Consider the following 24,117-nt stretch of genomic DNA (forward strand, 5'->3'; position numbering starts at 1 on the left):
ACCTCACCCTGTATTGTCAGTGCCAGAAGTTCTCCTAACTTCAGAAATTATAGTACCTCCTGTGCATGGCAGAGGTAACAGAACTGTGCCTCATTATCTCTTCATTCAGCTTAATAACCTGCTTTTGATTAATGCCCATCTCACACTGGGGTCAAACTACATCTTCCAAATAGTCATTGTCCGAAAACATCAGCAGATGATAAAGGGAATGAAGAATCAATTGGTTACTAATTAACAGACTTGCCAATCAATGCATGCACCTTCACTTTGTTAGGCTTTATTTTCAGGCATGACAATAATAAGCACTACTAATTATTATATTACTTCTCATATCAGGTTTCTGTGCTGTGTATTTCAATGATCTCCTTTTTAAGTTTTACACCAAATCTCTTACTGGGAGGGATTTTGCAGCTCTGCAATCACATACCTGGTTTATAAAGCTGTTACAATTTCCCAGCGATCTCTCTGAAGAGGCTACATCAGATGTGATTCTATGGGGTTTTGCTGTGGTTCCATCAGAATGACATTAAGCATTAATTCCACTGCTTACCCCTACTCATCAGTCCCATTTGTACATCCAGGGCTGGCACTTGTTTTAGCCATTAATGTAAATTAATAATAGGAAGAGTTGATTAGCCTCTGTGACCAACAGACTTAGCAGAGTCATTGTTTCTAAGGATGTGCTCCCTTCTGTAATTCTGGGCTACATTTTCCCTCTAAAATCTGTACATTTGTTTCTCAATACAACCACACTTATTTTGTTTGAATGGGTGCAGCTTAGCACACAACCACAACTCCTACTGCCTGTCATTATTTGCAATTCTCCTAACTTTGTCCCATGTGCAAATATATTGTCAAATATTTGTATTTACCTCTCTAAATACTGCTACATCAACAGCATTCCTCCAGTTGCTTCAAACATCTTCAGCAAGCTACAAGATGTTTTAAAAATTAACATTGCCAAGCTACAGAACACCATGACCAGAGACCATTTTTCAGACAAGTTAGGTGACTTTGTGTTATTCAAAATATTCACCTAGCAACAGACCTACCTGTGATCATCTCTGCTTGATTACACATTGATTATCATAACGAAGTTCTTCTTGACACTTCTTCAGAACTTGTAACATACATGGACTTCTAGCTATTTCCCCTTTTTCCACCCCCCTGCCCTTTTCCTGCAGTTTGTTTTGTAGAGCCAGTAAAGACCCTAAGCTGCTGGAGACGTGCCTTTTAAGTTTTTACATGTTTTGTTTCTTTAAGTGCGTGTTAAGGACATTGCTGGAACTGAATCAGCTTTATGGGTTTCCTTTTACCTCAGAAGTCAGGGGCTCCTAATATTGATAGTCAGTATTTTTTACTATTTCTCTCCTCTCCTCTTTATCTCCAGCATTGTTCTCCAGTGAGCAGCATTGTCAGGTCTCCCACTCCTATGAAAAAGCTGACTGCCACATTGGACTGACAGGTCCTTTCGAAGAGGAGCTCCAGAAACTTCCTACTCTTCTTTCCAACCACCTGAATTCTAATAAGCTCTTACCTTCTAAAACATGTAAGATGTGACTGCCTTTAAAGCTCATTTATATTATTCTTTGAGCATACAGTCTGGTGTTCTTGGTGCCTTCACCTTCTCCTTTTAAAAATGTCAATCCCCCTCCTTTTTCTCTCATATTACACTCATTTTTGGGTGCCAAAGAGAGCCTGAACAGATGAAGGACATGAGGCTTCTCAGTACAAAAGCAGTAAGTCTGTATGACATCTCACAAATTTCTGTCAACAGTCCAGCCATCAACTCTTCACCTTCCCTTCGTCATATTTGTGGGAAGGCTCTGAGTGCCTTCAGCTTGGCCATTTTTCTAGAGCTGCCATCAAGCTGCTTCTACAATTCATGTCCCCATCCTACACAAATAGGTGTAAGATCCAATTTTACTATCAAGATAGTTAAAACTTGTTTCACATTCTCATCACCTTTTGCATACTATTTAAATTTTTTGACTGCCTGGATCCTTTTAAACTGTCATGTAAATGAATTTCTTGTTTCACTGATCTAATCACAACACTCATCCAAGCCTTTGAGCTTTCACTGTGCCTCTGCAACAGACACCCTCTGCTCTGCCTTTATGGCTGTTCATGGTTCAGACCAGCTCCATCTAGAAAATAATAACTATCTTAGGCTGATCCTAAAAACTTACTGGTGTGTCTAGCTGCTACTACTAATCCCTCAGTTTCTAACCCAAATATCCTTCCTCCTTCCCCCCTTCCCTGCCTCATGTCACCCTTTCTCATAATCACAGATACCCCCAAAGTACCAGCACAGACTAACATCTACCACATATCCAGCAAATACATAAAACCCTCAATTCCTTCTGCTTTTTATCTGAAGGAGCCTCAGATAGTAAAAGCTCTCAGACCCTCCTTACCAGAGATCTGAACTAAGCTTCTACCTAACTGAGCATGACATGTCTCCCCACTGCCTTTTTTTCTCCTTTTTCCATCTGGCTAGTCTAAGAATATTTTTTGTTGGCATCCAAAGTTGAAAAAAAAGCCCCGAAATACTTTGGCAGTGTCAATAATCAGATCCTTGCTTTACTCTGAGAATTCTAAATAAGAAAAAAGCATTTGTATTAAGGACCATGAAAAGCAGAGTTAACACTATCAGTTACTTGCTTAAGAGACAGTTTGCTTCCAACTTCAGCTTAAGTAAACTGATGAATTACATGTTTTAATGTTAAAAGCAAGACTAATCTTAATGTCAACAGTACAAACAATGCCTACAGTTTAAGGGTAACCAGAGAATGAATACAGTTTATGAAAGAGAATTTTTCTGGAGTAAATGAGGAATATGTAACTGTTTCTATTGAGATACACAGAATACACCAAAGAGCATTGTCATATATGTTTTAAGTGGTCATTGCATGGATGGATCAGGGTAAAATAAGAGGATAAAATCTATCTCAACTTTGACACAAACAGAGTCATAGACAAGGGATGATGGGGACAATTACTGAGGAGATTGTTAAATTACTGAGGAGATAGGTTAAAGATGAGGGAAAATCCCTGTTGCCACCTTCAAGTCTGCCATTTTCTGCATCAGGAGGTGGGGAAGCAGCAGCTGCATTGCTGTGCAGCCACCCGTCCCCCCCATCAGCACCACAGCTGCATCCCGCTCTGAGACAGCAAACATTCCTTCCCCATTAATAGCTCATGTCCCACAATAATCCAGAAGTTCAACCAAGTAGAAAGTAGCTTTGCTCTTACACTTATTTATGGGTATGTACTGTATTTTCATTTTAATAGGAATCTCAGATCGGGGACAGAAAAAAATATTGGTATCATAAATATCTTGATCAAGTAAGTACTTAATTCCAGGTGTTAGATCTTCAGCATCTACAGAAAACAGACACAAAAAGCATAACCAAAGTTTCTTCACACAGTTAATAAATCTTTAAATGATCCCATGAAATGATGTACCAACTAGTCTGGAAAGGATTCAGCCATTCCTGGAAAGCTAGAAGTAAGTCCATTGGAGAAAGTTTTCTGTGATAGTTATCAGAGGAATCTGCAGCCAAGAAGAGCCTTTTCTAGATGCAGGGCTGCCCCCTTTATTCACTGTTTACTGTACTGCTCATCCTGAAGTAAATCAAACCAAACACCAGGGAAACTCAGATATTCTTCTACTTCTTCAAACTTTAAAAAAGTTTTCTGAATTAATGAAGCCAAGTCATCTGTTTCTCAGTAAATTAAGAAGCTGTGTACTTTCATTTGTCATGCCACTAAAACTGGTCAATTGTTTATTACCTCCAGACCACAGAATCTGCTTTTTCAAACAAGCAGTTTCCAAATTAAGCTGAAAGCGTGATTGCAAACTAATAGTGACCTATAATTTGGTTAAAAAAGTAACCATAGTGAATGCTAAAACTAAACAAAAGAATTATTTCAGCGCTCCTGAATAATGGCTATTTTGGAGGTCAGATTCCTGTAAAAACTCAGAAAAATAGATTTGTACTGCCACATTCCATTATCCAAAAGTACCCATTAATAACCCCAGAGTGTAGCAAACCCTATACAATGCAGCCCTGCCCTGGTATGCAGTTAGTTCTTACATAAATTTAGACATCAGAGACTCATCCAGCCTCAAGCCAGCAGAGCAAATGGACAGCAGACAACCCACATTCCCATCAGTTTCATGCTGTCACACAGAGCACATGCAGCAAGAATCAGATCCCTGCTCCAGCTACTTTTTTCTCTCAGACAAAATAATTAACACAATTATTTGAACTGACTACAGTTTTTCCTAGATAAAGACCAACTTTGATATATTTTTCAAATGTGTGCATGTAGTAGCATGCATATATTAGGCACAAAGTAGCTTTCCTACAGCAAGGTTGTTTTCCCCAACTCCATAATGGTTCAGATACATCAGGGAAAAGGAGGAAGCTGTGCTAGACAGAATTTGCCTCAAGACTGGATGATGCAACTCAAGAATTGCAGCCAAAAGGGCCACAAGGTGTTTGAGTTGGGGTTAGGAAAGGGAAAGAAATGTGCTCATCTGCAAGTTAATTAGAGGCAAGCGGAGTTTGGGGACCATCATCCTGTCCTGGCCTCCTCCTTTTTGATTTTTTTGTCCATTTTCAAAATGCAAAGTTCAATTTTTAACAAGCATCTTTCTAGAGATACACTTAACCAGTATCATTAAACAATTAACCTGTAAAAATTTAGCAATTATTTTAATGAATAACCCCCTTACTGCAGGCCATCTTTCAAAATCAGAAGAAATACTGCTTGGATTATTTTACCTCAATAAAATCCAAAAGACACATAGCCTTTCACTGAGCAAGCTAAAATTAAAATGGGTAAAGAATCCCCATTCATTCCTCAAGCTGTGGAAAAACAGTTCAAGACAGTCACAGATACAATGTTGGGATGTTAATTAATTCACATAATTAAATTTTGAAACAACAGAAATCAGATACAAGCCTGCAGAGGGGTTCCTCTTTTGATTTGTGCACACCACGATAACAAGAGCAGTATCTAAACTCAACAATTACTCATTTTTACCAGAGCTGGCTTGGCAGGAAACCACACATGATCTCCAGCCTTACCAGTCTGGCCAGATGCCAGCCAATTTCATGGCTGAGGAATGCAACGATGAACTGAAGCTACTTCCCAAAAATCTGACAAATAGTAAGATAAACAGACTGTCCCACTTCTTCCATAGCTTTTTTGGTAGCACTGAGTTTGGGTTTCCACCAGTCCAGGCAACATTTACCTATGGTGCAGGTCTGTACTGAAACATACAAGGGAACAGCTCTAGTTTAATCCATGAGAATGAGAACTGTGAAAAACCAGAGCAGCTCAAGAAGGGGTACAATCACCAGGCCAAAAAGTTCCCTAAGTCAGACGCACTTCTTAAATACCATCAAAAACTCCAAGTCCATGAAAATATTACTCCATTTCCTTTTCTGTTTGGCACCAAGAAGCTGGAAGATGTGTCTGTAAGGGTGCTTCCACCCCCAAAAGGTAAGGTGTTCAAAAGCTCTTTCCCTCAGCTGTCAAACAGGGATAACATCATGCTGTTGTCTCCTTTTCTCTTGCTATTAAGCTTGCTTCACATGCAGTCACTTCCTATGACTTCTTAAAAGAAGTTTCTCACCAGTAATTCCACAACCTGGCCAATGACAAGGACTAACTCCTACCACATTGTGTCTCTCACAAGAAAGCCATTTAAATATTTTCACTGTGCTGCTGACACTTGGCTGTGCCTCCTTCCTCATTTTGTTCACCTCTCTCCTTTTGCCATAAGAGTGACTTCAGTAGAGGAATGGATCAAGCAGGATACCTATGGCTTGTTAAAAAAACTACAGAAAACAAGATAAGCAGCCCTTAGGGGAAGTTTTGTCAGTTGTTTCAATTGAACATCCAGGTGACAGGTTTGTTGATCTCCCCTAAGAACACCTTCAATCTCCCTGTTGGTTCAGCAAAACAGCTGGGAAGGAAAGAAGTGACAGCAATGTAATTCACCTTGCACTAAGTGCAACTTTCAAAAGAAGAAAACAGAAAGAGAGAAAAAGAAGAGCAAATAGGACAAAAACTTCCAGAAGCTAACAGGCAAACAAGAAGACATTTTTTTCTGACTGAATCAAAAACACTGATAGAGTGGGAGCAAAACAAGAAGAGGAATATTTTCTAACTTGCATATCAGCCCTATAAAAAGTTCACCAGCTCTCCCCTGCAAGATCTCTGCTATTCTTGTCACCAGTGAAGAGAAGCAAGAGCACATGAGGAAACCCCTAATTCAGTGCAATGCATGTTCTCATCCATGGGAAGGTGACTGAAGAGCTCAAGTCTTTGTTCTACTTACACTCTTGTGTGCTGGGTGAAAGAATTTACTTTTACCAATAGAGGTTGGCCAGGGCACAGCTGGCATGTAGTAAAGATATGTCAGTGACTTCATGCCCAGGATTAATGGCTTTTAGCATGCCAAATTAGCCTTCTTACAGCATTATCTGCCCCTGTGTGTCTGTGTGCAGAAGGTAGAGAATTAAAGAGATGAAGGATTATTACAGGAGGTCAGAGATTTTTAATAATGTCTGGCCTCAAGGAAAGACTGACCCATTCTGCTGAACTCTCCCTGTTCCTTCTTTCAATTCAGATTCTAGTTTTAAGTCTATTCAAGTTCCCTTTTCCTGCCCCCTGAGTTCTGTTCTATGCATGTGTGTGAACACGTGGATGTGTTTACTTTGAACATTTCTACAGCCTCTAGATTTCATACATTGAAAACAGACAAGCACTGGCAATGAAACTAAGGCAATTCTCACACCAACCATGAAGATCTGATACACCTCATTCAACAGAGATGAAAAAGTTAGGAGATGTTTACTACATCATGACACAAATTTGATTTTTGCTAGCAGCACAGCAAGTAGACTGCAGCAAAAAGATTACTCGAAGGGATAAAATGGCCAGATAATGTATATTGTGCATGCAAAGTGTGGACCAAAATTATTCTGTATCTCTTACAAACAAGAAAAAAAGAAAAAAAGACCTTCTATGGACCCAAAGCTCTCCAAGCAGAAGTCAACTCTCTGATAGGAAAGTAGGACCCACAATTACAAGAAAAAGGAAAAGCTTTACCTTCACTGGCAGTAGCTCAAAAAGACTTTTAAGTTTGTATTGCACACATCCTACTTGGAGCCATCAGGTGGGAAAAGCTGTGATGAATCACATAGAATTGCAGGAGCTACTCTTGCAGCAAGATGAAATACAAACTGTCAGAAATTCCACATGGCAAACAGCAGTCATCCTGATCTTCCCCTCATGACTAACATTGGTGCATTTATTTTGTGACAGCATAGCTGTGTTCTGCTCAGCTGTTAACAATAGCTTTGTAAGCAAGTGTTGCAGGGCCTTATGGCTTTTTGATATGCCTATGTAGCTGCTTTTCTTTCCATTTCCCCTACTATGTGCCAGGTTACAGAAACACTTCCAAGCAGCAAATTCATAAATAGAAAGAGTTCAAGGCCAGGTTTCACACCTGCAACCTTGCAGTTCTGGGCTGTTTCAGCCCTGAAGACCAGTCTCATTGTAAAGTCCAAGGCTTCCTCTAACATACAGGTTTTCTGTTCAGTAATTCCAAATAAAGTTTATGATTTTTTAGTTGTGTTTGGGATGGTGAGGGGGGGAAGTGTAGGGAGAGGGAATATTGCTATGTAGCCATTACACGTATCACACTTTATTCTGATAAAGTAATTTAATTGAATGACACAGTAATTCATGGAAATTAATTTATCACCCAAATTAAGACACTGTCTCACTCCAATCCCCACAAAAAAATCAAGACCAGCAACTTCTATTCAACATTAACATACCATTCATAACTGTGTCCTGAAATACTTCAAAGGGCAATATAAGTTAGCACAAAGTTTTGAAGGGTTAAGTAGCAGTTCTAATTTCTATTTCTTTTCAAATTCTGCAGAAGTATCTGTTTTCTAAATCACTATAAATATAGTATTTAATTTACAGCAGCAGCAGGCTATCAAAAACACCCCATATGATTCCAGAGTGGGGGGATAGGACACAAATGCCCTAAAAAAAGAACAGTGCAGCCTACCTTTGACACTAATGTGCTATGTCCAGGTATGTGCCAAGGAGAAATTTTGGCACCTAGAGAGTATTCAGAGAATAAGGCATCAGCAGGCCCTGTGGTTTAAGATGTATATTCGGATTCGTTTAGAAAAGAAGTTGTTCTGTCGTTGGACAAAGTGCTACGCATGACCCATTTCTTGACTCCAGGTGTGACTTATGCAACTTGTGCTGATTCTCTGCTCATCCTGGCTGGACTGCATTACACAGCCTACTTAAACAGGACTTTTCTTCCCACATTGCTCTAACAGCCCTGCAAAAATTGTTTAATAATCTCTAAGTCTCTGGCACTGAAAAAAACAAGAAAAAGAATGCAACAAACAAACAAGAGAAATCCCAAACCTGTTGCATTTGCTACAAGACAAGAAAGGTACATTAAAATTTAAATGAAATTGTAAGGGAACTAAATTTTAAATCTGCATTGCCCTCTAGGAGAAATGTAAACAGCAATCTCCTCTGATATATGCTGACTGCCCAAATGGAAAATAAAGACCCCATGACATGTTTAGAACATGATAAACAACTTCCAGTTCTAGCTAACAGTCTTTCTCTGTCTGCATAGAGAGACAGAGGCAATGAAAAGTCATTTATACATAGCTGAGACTGTAAGTCACAGGAGTTTCTGCACTGCTATTCACTATAAAGTTCATTCAAATAGTGAGGGGGAAAGAAGAAAGCAATTTCCATAGATTAAAAAAACCAAACCCCAACAAAATAAAAAAAAGATTAAAAAGCCGTTAAAAACCCAAAACCAAACCAAACCAAACAAACCAAAACCAAAACCAACCCACCACCAAAAAACAAATCCCAAATCTTCATTTAGAAGGCTAAAAAACTCGGGAAATAGTCTTAATGTAAATCTCAGACAAATCTGCATTTTGCTGAAACAAGAACTTTGGGTCTGGGCCACATATGAAAGTAGCTCAGAGTTCCCCATTAGGTCAAGTTCTACTTAAGAAAAGAAACTAGGATGTCAAAAAACTTCAGAGTGAAAATTTAGTACATGGCTTACCACAGAGCAAAGAAGAAAGAAGTTGAAAGAAAAACAGACAGCATCATCTGTGATTCAAGTTGATCTTTCAGGAAACAAAGATCCTCATGGTAGTAAATATAATCCTTGAATTGTTTGCAAATGGGTTTAATCATCTAATTGCCATGTACAAGGAAGGAAAATCTATGCACTATCAGAATTCAGTACAGCTAATTACCAGAAGGCAAAATAAAGATTTTTATCAAACGGAGCGTGTGTTCTTCAGCTATTATATCTATCAATATTTATATATCTTACAGCCCTTTCTGGGTGGTTGCTGCATACATTTTCTGTGCAGTCAAGAAGCTTCTCGACTGCAAACGTGCTTTTAAAAAGAAACCTGGCCCGAACCCTGCATTTCCAATTCAAGCAGTGGATTCTGAAGCCTGTTAACTCCCTGGAGCAGCTGATAGCTAAAGACTTGTTTCCGCTTTTCTAACAATTTCCTGGTTTGCATAACAATCCTAAAAGAAACACACTCAAGAAGTTTTCCAGCACAGAGAGATTTTGTCTCCGACATAGCTCTAGTTTCAAGGCATAGAGAATATTTATATACAATTACCATAACTTTAGAGATATATTTGTCTACAAATATATTTACATATAAATATGTATCAGCTGCTTGTTTAAAACAAGATTATGATAATTTTGCCATATCCAGGAAATACAAAACGCTGGCTTGTGCCTGGTGCTTAACTCATGCCATTGTGAATAAGGGGGGGCGGGGGGGAGGGAAGGGGTTTAATGTTTAATTTCCTGTTAAAAACACACACAGGATAAAATCTTCCAAAGAGCAGTTATAAAACATGCATTTGTTAGCCAAGAAACTAGGTAAATATGGAATGAAGCCCAGGATCACTTCTATTCCTTCACCCCTCTCCGAAGAAGAAAGCAACCGAAGGCCACAGAGTGTGTTTGCAGGCACTGAGCTCTACTCAGGACCAGATAATTCATGAGCCTGGCTGATCCACAGAGCCTGCAGCCACTGGGGCAGTGGCTCAGAGTGTGCACAGCTGGGCTCCAGGCACTGCAGCACTGCATGTGCATGGCACACGTGCCCAAGAGCCATTGTCCCAACTACATTGTCCTGACACAGCGGGCTGGCTGAACAAGGAAAAGAGCCATTAGCATGTGACCAGCAGCTACCAACAGCCTGAGGATCCTGCTACCTTTGGTAGTGGCTTTACAGACCACAGAGGGTATTTTTTCAGCAATTACAAGGGGAAATGTTATTGCCAGATGCCACCGAAATTTCACCTGCAGCAGTTCAGCCCTCACTATGGTTTTAATGTGTACCATGATGCATTAGGCTATTGTGCAGTTCACAGCCCACTACAACTCCCAGACAAGCACCGAGGTTCTGCATGAAATATAACTATTACAGCCTTTAACAATCCCAGCTCTTTGCCAAGATGCCCAAATTAGACAAGAATATGGACTGCATTTTGGTAAAATAGAATCTTTATAACAGTTTTCAACAGTAACACTGCATTTTTGGCTCTCAAAATAAAAACAACCCACCAAGTGCTTTTTGTCTGCAGTGTTTGGGTCAAAGTCAACTCCTCAGTGTGCACCTTGCTCCATGGAGTTTGAGAAGCTGTGGTACTTCTTGGGTCCTGCTAGGATTCACATTCAAAATAAGATGTGAGCAGCTCCGTGAGTGGCTTCAGTTTACCTTTGTTTTTCAGATGAGGATAAATTTATTATTCCAGATGCAGCTCAAGTGTTTTCTTAGCTTTTGGGAGCATATTATTCAAATTAACACATCTTAAGCTTTTTAAGCAGATATCCCTAAATATCTTCTAGTCAAGGCATTTAGTTTCACATTTGATGCAAGAAAAGACAGACACAGATTTTGTATCTCTCTGGTGAATCAAATCTGATGGCAGGAATGCTGAATTTCTTGCTGACTCTTTGCAAAACTGGCTTTGAAACCATAAACAGTCCTGAGTTTATTTCTAAAAGTTGCACTTAACAGCTGTCATAAGTATTTGTCTTATCTTATGAAACCAACCACTGTTAAATACCAATTTTGTGACAGTTCACCAGTGAATCTCTTACTACTGCATGATTCCAAAACCTTCCTGTTTATTTTCACTTGTTGTAACTGGACTTTGTGCCCTGATCCCAGGGCTCTTCATGTGAAAAGACAATTGGCAAAAAACATTAGGAGAGAGAAAAGGAGTAGGGTGGAGGAACACTGTAACACAAAATGAGCCCTGACTTGCCTCCTCAGTACTGTACATACCCCCAAGCAATGAAATTTCAGGAAAATGATTTTGGTTCTGGCCAACAGTCAGAATACATAAGACGTTATTATACACCCTTTGCCTCACTGTATGTTGCTACTGCAGACTCCACACAAAAGGAAGACTTTTCTTTTTTTTTTCCATTGCTTTTTAGTGGTAAGACAAGTTGACAAGTATTTACTGCTAGTTACAGCAAGGTATTAAAGATTCAAGTGAAGTAGTGGTATTCTCCAGTGCAGTGATGACCTGAGCCTTTAATCCAGATGAATTTAACTGTAAAGTGCATTAGCTCTTCTCATAAAAGATTTGCTTTAATTTTAGTTCTCTCTCCATTTATCTTATGGCTGTGTAATCTTCAGTAGAGGTCAAAGAGATTTCCCCAAAGAAACAGGAGCTGCTTCTTTTTTAGAGGAGAAAAGCATATTTAAGACAGTCCGTCCTACTTTTAACCAGAAGTCACAGGACAGTACTCCCTGCTGTCCTCTCTCTGTAGCTCTCCTTGCTGCTTTGCATGTTCCAAAGCAATTACAGCAGCGTGCATGTGCATCCACACATGTATACAAATGAAACATGAAATCAAAACACCTCCTGGAGATAGGATACACAGCCCATCTGATGCAAGGACTGAAATTATACTAACATCTTACCATCATCCAACTCCAGGCAGAGATTGTAAACAGCCAGAGGCCTCTTAATACGCTGTCCTTGTCTTCTTGACTGCCTTGGTGGGGCATTTGGAGGAGATACTGACATAGAGATTGGCTCAGGGAAAGAAGCATCAGGCAGGGTTTTGAAAATCTGCAATCAAGAACACAAAGGGTGTTAATTATTTATCATGACGAGCAACCTGTGCAATGCAACTGTAAACCATTATCAAACAACATTTGTTTTGGATTTCATTCAAAGCAGACAGGAGCCAAAAAATCCATTCCTTCAAGTTTGGGAGTATGCCGTGGGTTTTTAATGAGTGCTTTAAAAATAAATAAATAAATAAATAGATAAATAGAATATGGAAATAACCAATAGCACTGTCTACCCATTAACCAAGCTGCCAATCAGTTAATTCAAACACAAAACATTTGCAGCCACACTTACCAGCTAGGGTGGAGGGGAAGGAGAAAATGAAAGATACTAACTTAGGAACCAGTAACCAAAATGCTTTATAGCTTTAGCTAGAACCTGTAATTTTTACAGAATATGATTTTAATTTTCAAAACTTGTGATACCATTATATCAGCCATTTTAATTAAAGAAACACCACACTCTTGAAGAAAGCAAGGGGAAAATTTTGTGGGCAGGGGTTTTTAATGAGAAATACCATAGTAACAAACCACCAGAGAATTTATTCTGTTAACTATTACATATTGAGACAATTTTATATTAAATACTAACATTCACAAAGATGCATATAAAAAGGACTGCATTTGCTGTCATCCTTTTATCTTTTGAGTCACGACCATCAGCATATCCCCACTCCACAGAGAACACCACGTCATTTCTCTCTGAATTAACTAACAACATAGATTCACTGTACCTGATAGCACTTCAACTGTCACACAAAGGGGACAGTCCAACAGTGCTGATTTACTACTAGAAATTATCACTGTGCTGGCATGCAATTTGCCAGCAGCCTTCTACAAGTGATCATGGCATGAACCAATTGGCTTCATATGTATTTTAGCGAAGACAAAGCAGCAGATAAACACAAACAGGAACTGTGTAAGAAAACTCCTGTGTCTGTACAGCACACCTCACAGCAATGCAACACAGTGATATAACAAGATGTAATGAAACAGTGTATGATGTTCCTGTGCTCTGCAACTTTATAATATTTACTACCAGGACAAGTGGCAGAGGACAGCTGTAATCAATATTTCAGTGGAAGCTTTTTATAAAGTAGAAATTCATGCAGAAACTATAAAGGGACAACACAGATAACACATTTCTGGATAATAACAGCATGTGTCAGGTTCAGGATGACACTAAAAGTCAGACAGGTGAGAAATAATGCCATAAGCATCCTGTAGTAAGGCACTCAAAACACCATGTTAAAAGTACTAAAGACCCTAAATGCCATCATATCTGGCCTGCTAACCCTGAATATTAACGTGTGGGAAGAAGATGACCGAAGATCCCAGGTATGCATTGACTTACAGACATGTAATCATCACTTTTGTATTGGCAGGTAAAAGACTGTGCTGATACAAAATAATCAAGAAAGGACATATGCCATGAAAACAGTGAAGAAATTATCATATTCCCAAAACTGGGCAGCAGTGCATGTATGGTGTGCACAGAAAACCTTCAGTGGAAACATTTCCTTCCTTTCCAGTAAGTGAATGTTGCCATGGGGGAGGTAAAAATGCTCTAATTTGAAGTTCCCCATCCCAGCATAAGGAAAACTGTCTCCCCCTCCTTCACATGCCTACGAACAAGGGACTACGAGAGAGCGCCAAAACAGCACCTCTCTAAAAACAAAATGTTTACAAAGAAGAGAGGAAGCTGTCCAACCTGGTTCTCCCCAGTACAGACACAGCAGCACTCTCAGGCAGTGACAAAGCTCTAGTTGTGCTCAGAGTTCTAAAGCCATTTCTTAAAACATGATGCAATATATAATAGTGAAATCTGATGTGCACCTCCATGGCACTTGGCTAACAGTACCACACTGCCCCCTTATGTGTAAATACAGGGCTAGATTGAGCAGGTTTAGGGATAAATATTTGCTTCTGAAAAATTCAAAGGTACCAAAACTTGAAATGCCATCTTTTTCATGGACTAAGCATTGCATTTGGGCTCCCTGGCAAACAACTCTCTGCCAAGAGGTTTCAGCATGTTGTTTGCTATGCCACATTCCACAGCTGTGTTTATTTCTACAGCCGTATCCACGGATCTCTGCTGAAATTAGTGATGGTGAGAAGAACAAGTATTTCCCAGGAGTACTTCATAAGAGATGAACTTTCTCATATGCTTCTAGGTGACTTGCACTGGTGGCAGTGAATTTCTTCCTTGGTTTTTACTTGTCTCTCACAAATATTGTAATATACTCTTTTAAAACTATTATCATGAGAAATTAGGAGTCACAAAGGCAAAAGACAAAAAGACTTTTTGCTCTTTAAAGCAGCTCATAGTTGTGTTCATCCCTACTTTGGTCTCTTTTTAGGTCTTTTTATTAGGAAAACAAAATCCAGCCCAGCCCTAACTAGACATTTTTCAGCAGCAGCAATCTCTTTCTGTTGCAGGCCAAAGCCTCAGCTCATACTACAGTTTTGCAAAGGAGAGCATCTGAAAAGCAAGCAGAACATCAACCTCCGCTTTCAGAAGTGCACATACAGCATTTCAGCTATCTTCCTTGCTTTATTTTCACTTAGATAGACAAGTGTCCTTCATCCTGGCTTGGACATTTGTCTGCTGCACTGACAGAAGCACTGCTAGGTCTGCCTGAGAATGAGGGGATGGAGAGCTGCTTAATTTAAGCTGTGGGGAGAAAAGTTGGTTTTGGTTTTATTCAAATTTGCTTCTAATCTTATTAACTATTTAACCATCACTGAAGATAAATGTTTCATGACTAATAAAAGATGCCAGCTCTGAGTGACCTGTTGTCAGACGCCCAATGCATGCACACAGAGGACTGAATCCAACATCACACATACACTCACACAGTATGATTACCTGAAATGGCCCCAGCAGTGCTGTGTGCTGGCTGACTTGCACAAAGCAAGTCCTGGGACCACAGCTGAGCAAGTTTAGCAGTACTGTCCTGCACTACAAGCAGCTGCTATCAGATGCATGGCAAGGCAATCACACATATACAGTTGGAGGGAAACTCTCCCAAGGAAGAACAGATTGGAATTTGCTATTTAAGAGATTATTGTTTTGCTGCTCAAAAAACCACACCCCCTGAAGGTCAGATCTACCACTATCACTCATCTGGACTGCAGAAGTCACACAGCTTAGACTAATTCCTGTAATAAAGACAAGAGTGACGTGTGCTCATTACATTACATCATTCTAGAAGAGATAAAAATATACTAAGCCAACCTCAAAGTTTAAAGACTTCACAGTCACGTCCAGTGTTAACACGGTTTTTGACACTGTGGTCAAACTGCATGACATTTATAGACTGTCAGTTCTCTACAATTTAGTTCTCAAAAGCACTGGCATCCTCCTATTGACCTACCTGGGAGTAAACTCTGAAGCTAAATGTAACAATTTACACTTGGGAGAAGACTAATATACGTAGCACTCAAAATTTTAATCCAGCAACAAATCCCTCTGTTAGCCAGTCCCAGTTAGCCCACTATTGTAAATGCTTCTTTAGGTCTGATCTTATTTGAAAGCAAAATTTCAAAGTGCACACCGAATGAACCAGAGGATGAATCTCTGAACCTGCAGCGTAAAAGTTACAACAAAAAAGATGAAACTCTGGTGGATCAATTTAAAACTCTGGTAAGTCTGACCTATTTCTCTCTCTATGTAGGAGTATAAAATGGATGCTTTACAAGCCTAAACAAACCACAAACCATCTTGGGCATACAGCACTAATAACAGCTCTGTCTAGAGCAGTGAGCCCAAGATCATCCCTACACAGAACCATTCCAATTCCTAAATCTGTGTCCCACAGTGTCTATGGCAGCATTTCTTCAGAGTAATGAGCCAAATTCAACATATTATCATACTGTATTCTACCAGCAGATCCACATGGCAGCAGCCCAAGCAATTTTGCCAGATTCCCCTTAATCTGCAACAACAGTGTTGGACTCTAGACCCTGAGCTCTTACGAGAGCTGATTTTAGATACTGAAAAAACCCACAACTTGGGAGGATTTACCTTGGCTTATTCCACAAGTTTATGACTAGATGTATAGCTGTACATGGAAATGTAGATTAGATTCTGCTGCTACAAGAGAATACTGATCTGTTCGTTCTGGTCTCAAGCAGAACTAATTAATGAATTTCAGTATGTTTGCCAGGAATTACATGAGGAAAAGACCCAGACATCAGGTCATCTCTGTCTGCTTTGTTTCACTGGGGTAATTAAAATTTCCTCTAAAAATCAGTGGGAAGCAAACAGCAAGGACAGAGCGGGGTGAAAAAGAGCGGAGAAAAAACTGGAGGCTTAGTAATAGAATTAATGAAGATAAACTTATAAGAAATCAGTGAGATTTCTTATAAGAAAGCAGTCCCATGGTTTTGTTTCAAGAAAAAAACCCTATCAGTCTCATAACACCAAGCACCCAGAACATGCATCTATATCCTTTGAATACACAAAGACAAACCAGAGCATCAGAAGTCACTGTGTAATACAAAGGAAGCTAGAACATTCAAGGTTATTCCAAATTCTTTGGAATTCCACTAGTGGGATAGGCTTCACTACTACATTCATATGTTGTGGAGAAGAGTATTGCTCATGACAAGAATAACATACGTTTCTATTTGGGCAATTTCCCTATGATACCAATTTGATTTGCCATTGTTAAATAAAAGATACAAACACAGACACTTCCACTAATGTTCATTGAATAATATAAAACATTATCTAGCTATGGCACATGTACTGCTCTCCCCTTACACATTTTATCCCTATGGTACTCCTTGCATTTCCATGACAACTGGCTATCATATATGCTGATCAAAGAATATTTTATACATTAGCAGTGAATGGGATAGTGCAAGAGGAGCTCATCACCATGGTCTTTCCTTGACTTAGCTTCTTTTCAATGTAAGGAAAGCCCAATTCAGGTTAAACCCAGCAATCTGCACAAAACTAAAAATCATATATTTATATTACAGACAAAAACACCAAAAAAATGGCAACTGTCTTTGTGGTTCACAGTGTGCTCTTACTCAGATTAATTTTCAACATTTTTTTCCTCTTAGGATAATGAAGACAGTGGTCATACCCTGCTTTTTGCCATTTTCTGAAACCAAAGCAATGATGTCTTTTATGTCAAATTACAATTTTACTGTAGATGTAAGCATTTCAGAAATTGCAAGGTGAAAATAAGCATCCTAAAACACTACTACAATAGTTCAGCCACTAATTATAACCACTAATTGCACACTAATTGTAATCCATTTTTTAACAGTAAAAACCACATTCAATAAAATGAAAAGTTCTAGGGTTTTTATTCCCTATTTGAAGGGATTACAGAAGCTAATTGGAGTTATTAAAAGTTTAATCGTAATAGAAGTTACAAAATATCAACTTCTAGAGTGCTAGGACAACAGTTTTATTTCAAAACTGATTTCTGCACCAATTCTAACAATTTTATAAAACTTCCAGAGTACTGAAATCTTTTTAAAAAATATCCTTTGTTATTATAGTTTCTTACTGGTTCATGTTTTTACTTTACTATGGACAATGTTAGATCAACATGTTACATTCCTGGTTTTGGTGAAAATATTTATTTCTTTTTCTTGTTCACAAACACAATTCAATAAATAAAAACTACATGCACTAGGAATTCTTGACATCGAAACAGAACGTGTTCAGTGTGCAAAATGTCATTAAAGTTGATTACTTCTAAAATTCACATTCAATATTTTTAAATGTTTACAAAATTCTCCAAGAAAAATTATCAGCAGCTTCATCAGAATTCTTAAATAAGTTAGCTCCCAGATGTTACCATCATGTCCACTCCAATACAAGTGTGCCTGCCTCAAAATAGCTATCCTGTCTTTTGCACTTCAACACTTACATACTGTGAAGTATGATTTGCTGTGCACTGCTTTCTGTGAGATTGCAGAAGATGCAGGTTTTCTGAGGCTTTGGATTTGGAGGCTTGAATGCCACTACAAACCACAAAATACATTTATATATTATTCACAACCATTATATTGGGAGGTGGGGGGGGTAGAATCAGATCCAGAGCTGACAACTACCTGTGGCTCAGTCTCTAGAGGGCCACCAACAGAGACCATCAATAATGCCCTTGATGCTGCCCGGCACACACTGTTGAATTGCAGTGCAACAGTGGATGCAGCCTGGAAAGTAACCAGGTGTAAGTCAAAACAAGAAACAGGAATCATCCTTGGCTGTGAGCCAAACCACAAAGCTCTCTAAATAAATAAATTAAAATTGAATCCATCCAAGGCAGCCTTTTCTTCATTGCAAAGATATCATTTGCTGAGCCCATCTGCCTGGCAGCTGGGCCACCCCTAACTAAATGAAACATTGCTTATAGGGATTTGTGGACACTCTGAACCTCAATCTCCTTCTGACTGGAGTACCTGCTATCTCCTCTTCTTATACAAAAACAACTATAGATCTGGACAATCTGCAAACTACAAGAGTGACAAAAGAACCTAGGGAAGTTTCAGGCAGACTTGATGTATCAGTAGACTCTAACAGTCACTCATCTGCTGTGATTCCCTTGAACTGTGTAGTTCAAGTTTTGGGATGTAAGGAAGAACCCAAAAGGCCTGCAAACACAACATTACAGTCTAGAGGACAGCTGCAAAGGAAGGAGAAAAAAAAAAGAAAACCATACCAAGGTTAAGAACGCACGTCCTTTGATGGCTGGCGAATTCTGAGTTTGTTGAGTCAGCCTTTCTAAAAGTAGCACTCCTGATACAAAGACTGCAGCTCCACTGTATCACATCACACTCCACCTTTAACAATTCATGAGAAGAATGCTCCTGGTGCAGCCCATTCACTGCTATCAACCACTCCATTTCAGCCATCAAGGGAAATGAGAGAGTTAACCACATACCGGGCTGGGAATACCTCCACATTTGTCCACTGCACCAGCAGGAACAGCAGGTTCACCTTCTCTTCTGTGCTCACCCTACTCTAACTCACACCAAGGAGAGTATTCTAAAAAGGTTATCTTTCCCTGTTACACATAATAGCTATGTGAGTCTTGTTTAGATACAGGAACTACTTAAAATAGCAGAGAAATGCCTTAAAATTAAAAGATTGAATAGACAGTCTAATTACCTTGATTCCTAAAACATTAAAACATTACACACTTCTCAAAGGAAAATAATGCAGAAGGAGAATGTTTGCATGTATTTTCTTTTACAAAGAGTGTGAGAAGTCCTAAGAAGATGAAAGATGGCACTTGGAAACCTAAGTCAAGACCCAGCAAAAACAACAACTATGGCCAAACACAGCACAGGTATCTTCCCTTCATTTGTAATAAATATACATATGTAAAAACATATATATACATGTGCATATACAAACAAAACCACCATATCTATATATACACATCTATTTTACTGCAGATTTTATGAACAGATAATTGAGTATAAAAACCCACATTTTACCCCCTACCACACTGTCACCAAGCAAATCATCAGAATGAAATGACAAGATCTTCAAGACTATTGCAAATGACATGGTTCCAACTGCAGCCAACCTTGCAGCCTCACCAGCATTTTTCTTTTTCAAAGATATCCTTGCTGCCATTACAAGGATTTTTACCATCATTGCTTTTTCAAATTTTTTTTGCTCATTGTTTTTGTTAAAATACATTTTTTACCTTGCATTATGACTATAGGCTCTTTGGAGATAAAGAACATGCTGTTCTATTGTATGTCCAAATGAAATATTGATGCTTTATTAGTGCAAGAAGCATGCACTTGAAAATATTGGAAATAAAAGTATTATCAGCTGACTGCCATGTACTTTCAATACAAAAATGTTTAATGGTTTGAAATAACTAATCCTTCTGGTAAGGCAAAAGCTTACTAGAATTCCAAAGAGTACATGCAAAACACATTATGTCACACAGTTTCTGCATAAGAATTTACTTTTTAAACTTTTCAGAAGCACAACAACTTTTCCCCTCTTCATGTCCCTTGCAATATTTTACAGAATATTTTCTTTTACTAACAAGACTTTATTTAAGAACATCCATTTTGGCAGTCTCCATAAGGACTTCTCCCTTGCTGCCTCCTCCATACATGCAAGTACAACACCCTGACCATCAAGACTGAAGTAAATATTAGTCACTTGAATTCCACTCCTTCATCATCCTGTCTCTTTACTTACTTAGGAACATTGCTTGTGGGCAGCACAAGATGACATCTCTATCACTTTGAAATTTTGTATGAAGTAGAGGGACGTTCCCTCAAATTAACTGTAAATAAGGTAGGCAAAACAAGAAGTCAGAAATCTATATACTATTTCTATGTGCCATGTATTTGTAGTACAGCATTTCAGCAGGTCTCTTCGACCCCTGAGATCATGAATTTTGTTTTTATTTTCTTTATTAATATAATATGATTTCTCACAGTGCATGTTTTGTTTCTTTTGGACCAGTCTAGCAGCATACCAATCCAGGTATTGATCCAGACTGCCTCTAATATCATCAACTGCAGTCACAAACGTGAGTAGAGATTTGATATTCAGTCTTCTTACTATGCATAGACCACATTTAGAAAACTGGAGTCTTTTAAACAACAACAACAAAAATATTTGCAGTCCATTAACCACCACACGTATGTGTCTTACATGGAAGGGCTTTATGCTATCTACAGGGCAGAGAAAGGATTTAGAGTTTGCTCACACTACAGTGGAACAAAAGAGCTGCTCTGATTCCTACTAGAACTACTTTGTTGTGTCTGTTACCCTTTCTGCTTGAGACTCAGCCATGATTAAGGCATGCAATTAAATTAAGTTCACGAACAGTTTCAATGACACTTCTGATGAGTTACATGCTTCAAGTTCAGCATGTGCTGAATACCCTCCTGAATACCCTCACATGTTTTTACCACAATGGAGATATTTTAATGTCATTTTTCCCCCCTCCAAGTCCAACGTTTGTTGACTTGAGAAACATTCAGCTTGTGGAGGTTTCAAATTGCTGCTCCACAGCGAACCACTATAATTGCACTGCATTGCTTCTTGGTCCCCCTTTGCAGCCAAAGGCAAAGCAACAGGAAAGCTGAAACAAACCTTCTTCAGTAACTCTCATGTGTCCCTTCAAAAGATCTGCTCTGTTCCAAAAAACAGTCTTAAGTTTATCTGGTGGCGTGGCATTCCACCCTGAAGCATTTACCTGCAACAGAGCTGCTGGATTGCCAAGGGGAGACTGTGCTGCTTCATGCTCTAAAACAAACTGACTTCACCGCTTCCATTCCTTCTGTCTCACAAATATTGCATGCATTATGCACTGTAATATGTTTTAAGACAAGATTTTTCAAGGATTACTACATGAAGTTGATGTTGGCTTAAGAGCTCAGTAGTATTAAATTCTTCTCTTCTAGTTTAAAAAAGAAATCATGAAAGTGCCCAAAGTATGAAAAAAAAAGCATTTCATTTAAAAAATTCCCCTTAAAACTAATTTCAACATATCAAAGCTAAGCCAAAGACATTTTGTCTAAAATATGTAAAATCTTTCCCCTTTATAGAAAGATTGATAGAGAAAAGGTATCTGCCCTATATTTAGGAAATACTGAGCTTTTCAGCTTGAGTGTCTTTGAGATAATTGTGCCTATAGGTTGTTTGGATTTGAGAAAAAGGTATCTTTTACATAAGCCTATTCCCTTTCCTCAGATTCTGGTCTTCCAGTCTCCAGAAGGAGCTTCTAGGTCTAGCCCTTCGCTTTTTTCCTTCTAATTTTCTTTCACCGTAATCTTAATCTTCTTTCTGTTTTTATAATCTTGCTATTTGTACTCACTATTCTTTCCTCCCCCATATGCTGGTTTAAATATTCCAGTCCCACTGAGATTTTTATTCCAACCTCCTCCCTCATCTTCTTTCATTTCTTAGACTTTTTTTTATCCTGGTGCCTTTTTTGTCCTTCTTAAAATAATATTCAGGGAATTGAGAAACCAAAATGGTTCACATTACCACTGAGGCATCTCTAAATGGCAAATAAACAAGCCCTTTGAATAGTGACATTCACTCCAATAACATACACTATAAACTCTACAACAAACAGCAAGATAAATGTGTGCATGCTCTTCATGCTGCCATGGCATGGACCAACCTTCTTCCTCACCACAAGAAAGAGAAAAGACCAGAAGAACTAAAATGTCCAAAATTTCCAATCTGTTAAGCCCATGGGAAGAAAAACTAATTGAAACCCTAGAAACTCATTTGGAGGAGGCAAAGAGAAATCAAAATCATTTTTGGGGGCCAAGTTGACTAAGACTTTTCATTAGAAGTTTACCTAAAGGCCAAGATTGCTCCAGGCACTGTACAAGCACAGCTGCAGTCAGCTCCTGAGCTTGTTACCTCAAAGCAAAACAAACATAATGATGAGACACAAACATGAATTCCTTGATGCTTCTTTAGTGAAGGGGAAAATACAGGACACAAAATCTGGCTATCCTTCCCCTATCTGGCTGTCCTTCCCCTATAGCCATAGGACAGAAGCAAAGCAAGATATTTTATGGGTCTAATTATCCTCTGGATTGTCCCTTGCTTCCACAGCAGGTGATTCTGACAGTCCTGAGTAAAATATCTCAGCTTGGGTCTAGTTTTGTCTTTTTCTTACAAAGCAGAGATCTGCTTGTGTAGCTCACCTTCTAAGTGGGCACTGTGAAATACTCTGCCTGACAGAGACCCGCCTAGAACTGACAAAAGCTAAACAGTTCCCTCCCTGATGCTCTTCTAATCCCTTCCTATTCTTAATCATTGTGCAATTTAATGCCATTTAAGCAACACATCAGGCTGAATGGTCTAGCTTCAGTGTTCCAATCTCAGCATTTTGCAAAACATCCCCTCCTCAACACACTGTAACTGGTTCACAGACATGAATTGAGATGTACATATGCAGCCTGTAAACAAGGTGGAAGTGACACTGACTGGTTTCTAGCCAGGAGGATGTACATACCGACAAAGCTTAACAAAAAAGCAAAAAAACCCAAGCAAACAAACAAAACAAAACAAAACAAAAAAAAAAAACAAACAAAAAGCAAACAAACAAAAAAACCCACAAAAAAAAAACCACAAAAAAACAAACAAAACCCCCCCCCCAAAAATAAACAACAAAACCAGCTTATTCACTAAGCATGATACTCTTATCTTAGGGTAAGTCATTGTGTTCAGGTTTCCACACATTCATTGCACAGAAATTCTCTAATTAGAACAAAAAGTGATGATACTGGAATGACTGCACCAGGATTTCAAAGCCAGTAACCCAATTATGTCTCCTAAAAATGAACAGTGGTTCTCGTTCAATAAAGCTATCTACAAAACACATAATGGGAATTGATGGAATTTAAAAATCCTAACCATTTTTTACTGTTCTGCCTACCAGGTTTCCATATTTATATCAGAAATGCTGATGGCTCCTGCTTCTACAGTTGGAAAGTTTGTTGGTCATTTCCTTGGCTACAGGGGAAAAGAAATGCCTCTCTGCAGAGTACCAGAGCTGGAAATTACATGTGCACCGAGTGTGAAGGGTCAGTGCACCTCCATCTTGACTCCATCACTCTCCTACAGTTCCAAATTTTGCTCCTGTCAGCAGAAGATGCTAAAAGTTAGCTGAGTCGGAGTAGTGGCTGAACAAAATATTAAAATATTTTAACCCATAGCCAGTGACATTTCCTAGGACTTCACCTGGGCTATAAATAAAAATATTTAATGCAAGACTCTCAGAAAGTCTGAAATGCATAGAAATTTAAAATAACAACATAAAATGAACATTAGACTAGCAATGACCTTGCTTGCCTTTAAAAGTAGGTCCTTGGTCTGCCTTAAACGAAGAAATGTCACTTGTAAAATCAGCGTACTCAGTTTGAC

General features: G+C 38.8%; 1 protein-coding gene across 1 annotated transcript in view; it reads right to left on the reverse strand.

Moving 5' to 3' along the window:
- ARHGAP10 (Rho GTPase activating protein 10) overlaps window positions 1-24,117 on the reverse strand; it is a 138,029-nt gene that overhangs the window by 21,916 nt on the left and 91,996 nt on the right. The window contains exon 19 of the mRNA XM_036382758.2: window positions 12,066-12,216. Within this exon, the coding sequence (XP_036238651.1) occupies window positions 12,066-12,216 (151 nt within the window). The remainder of the gene's footprint in view (window positions 1-12,065; window positions 12,217-24,117) is intronic.

This window comes from Molothrus ater, chromosome 4, assembly GCF_012460135.2.
Source record: "Molothrus ater isolate BHLD 08-10-18 breed brown headed cowbird chromosome 4, BPBGC_Mater_1.1, whole genome shotgun sequence".
NCBI classification, from domain to species: domain Eukaryota; kingdom Metazoa; phylum Chordata; class Aves; order Passeriformes; family Icteridae; genus Molothrus; species Molothrus ater.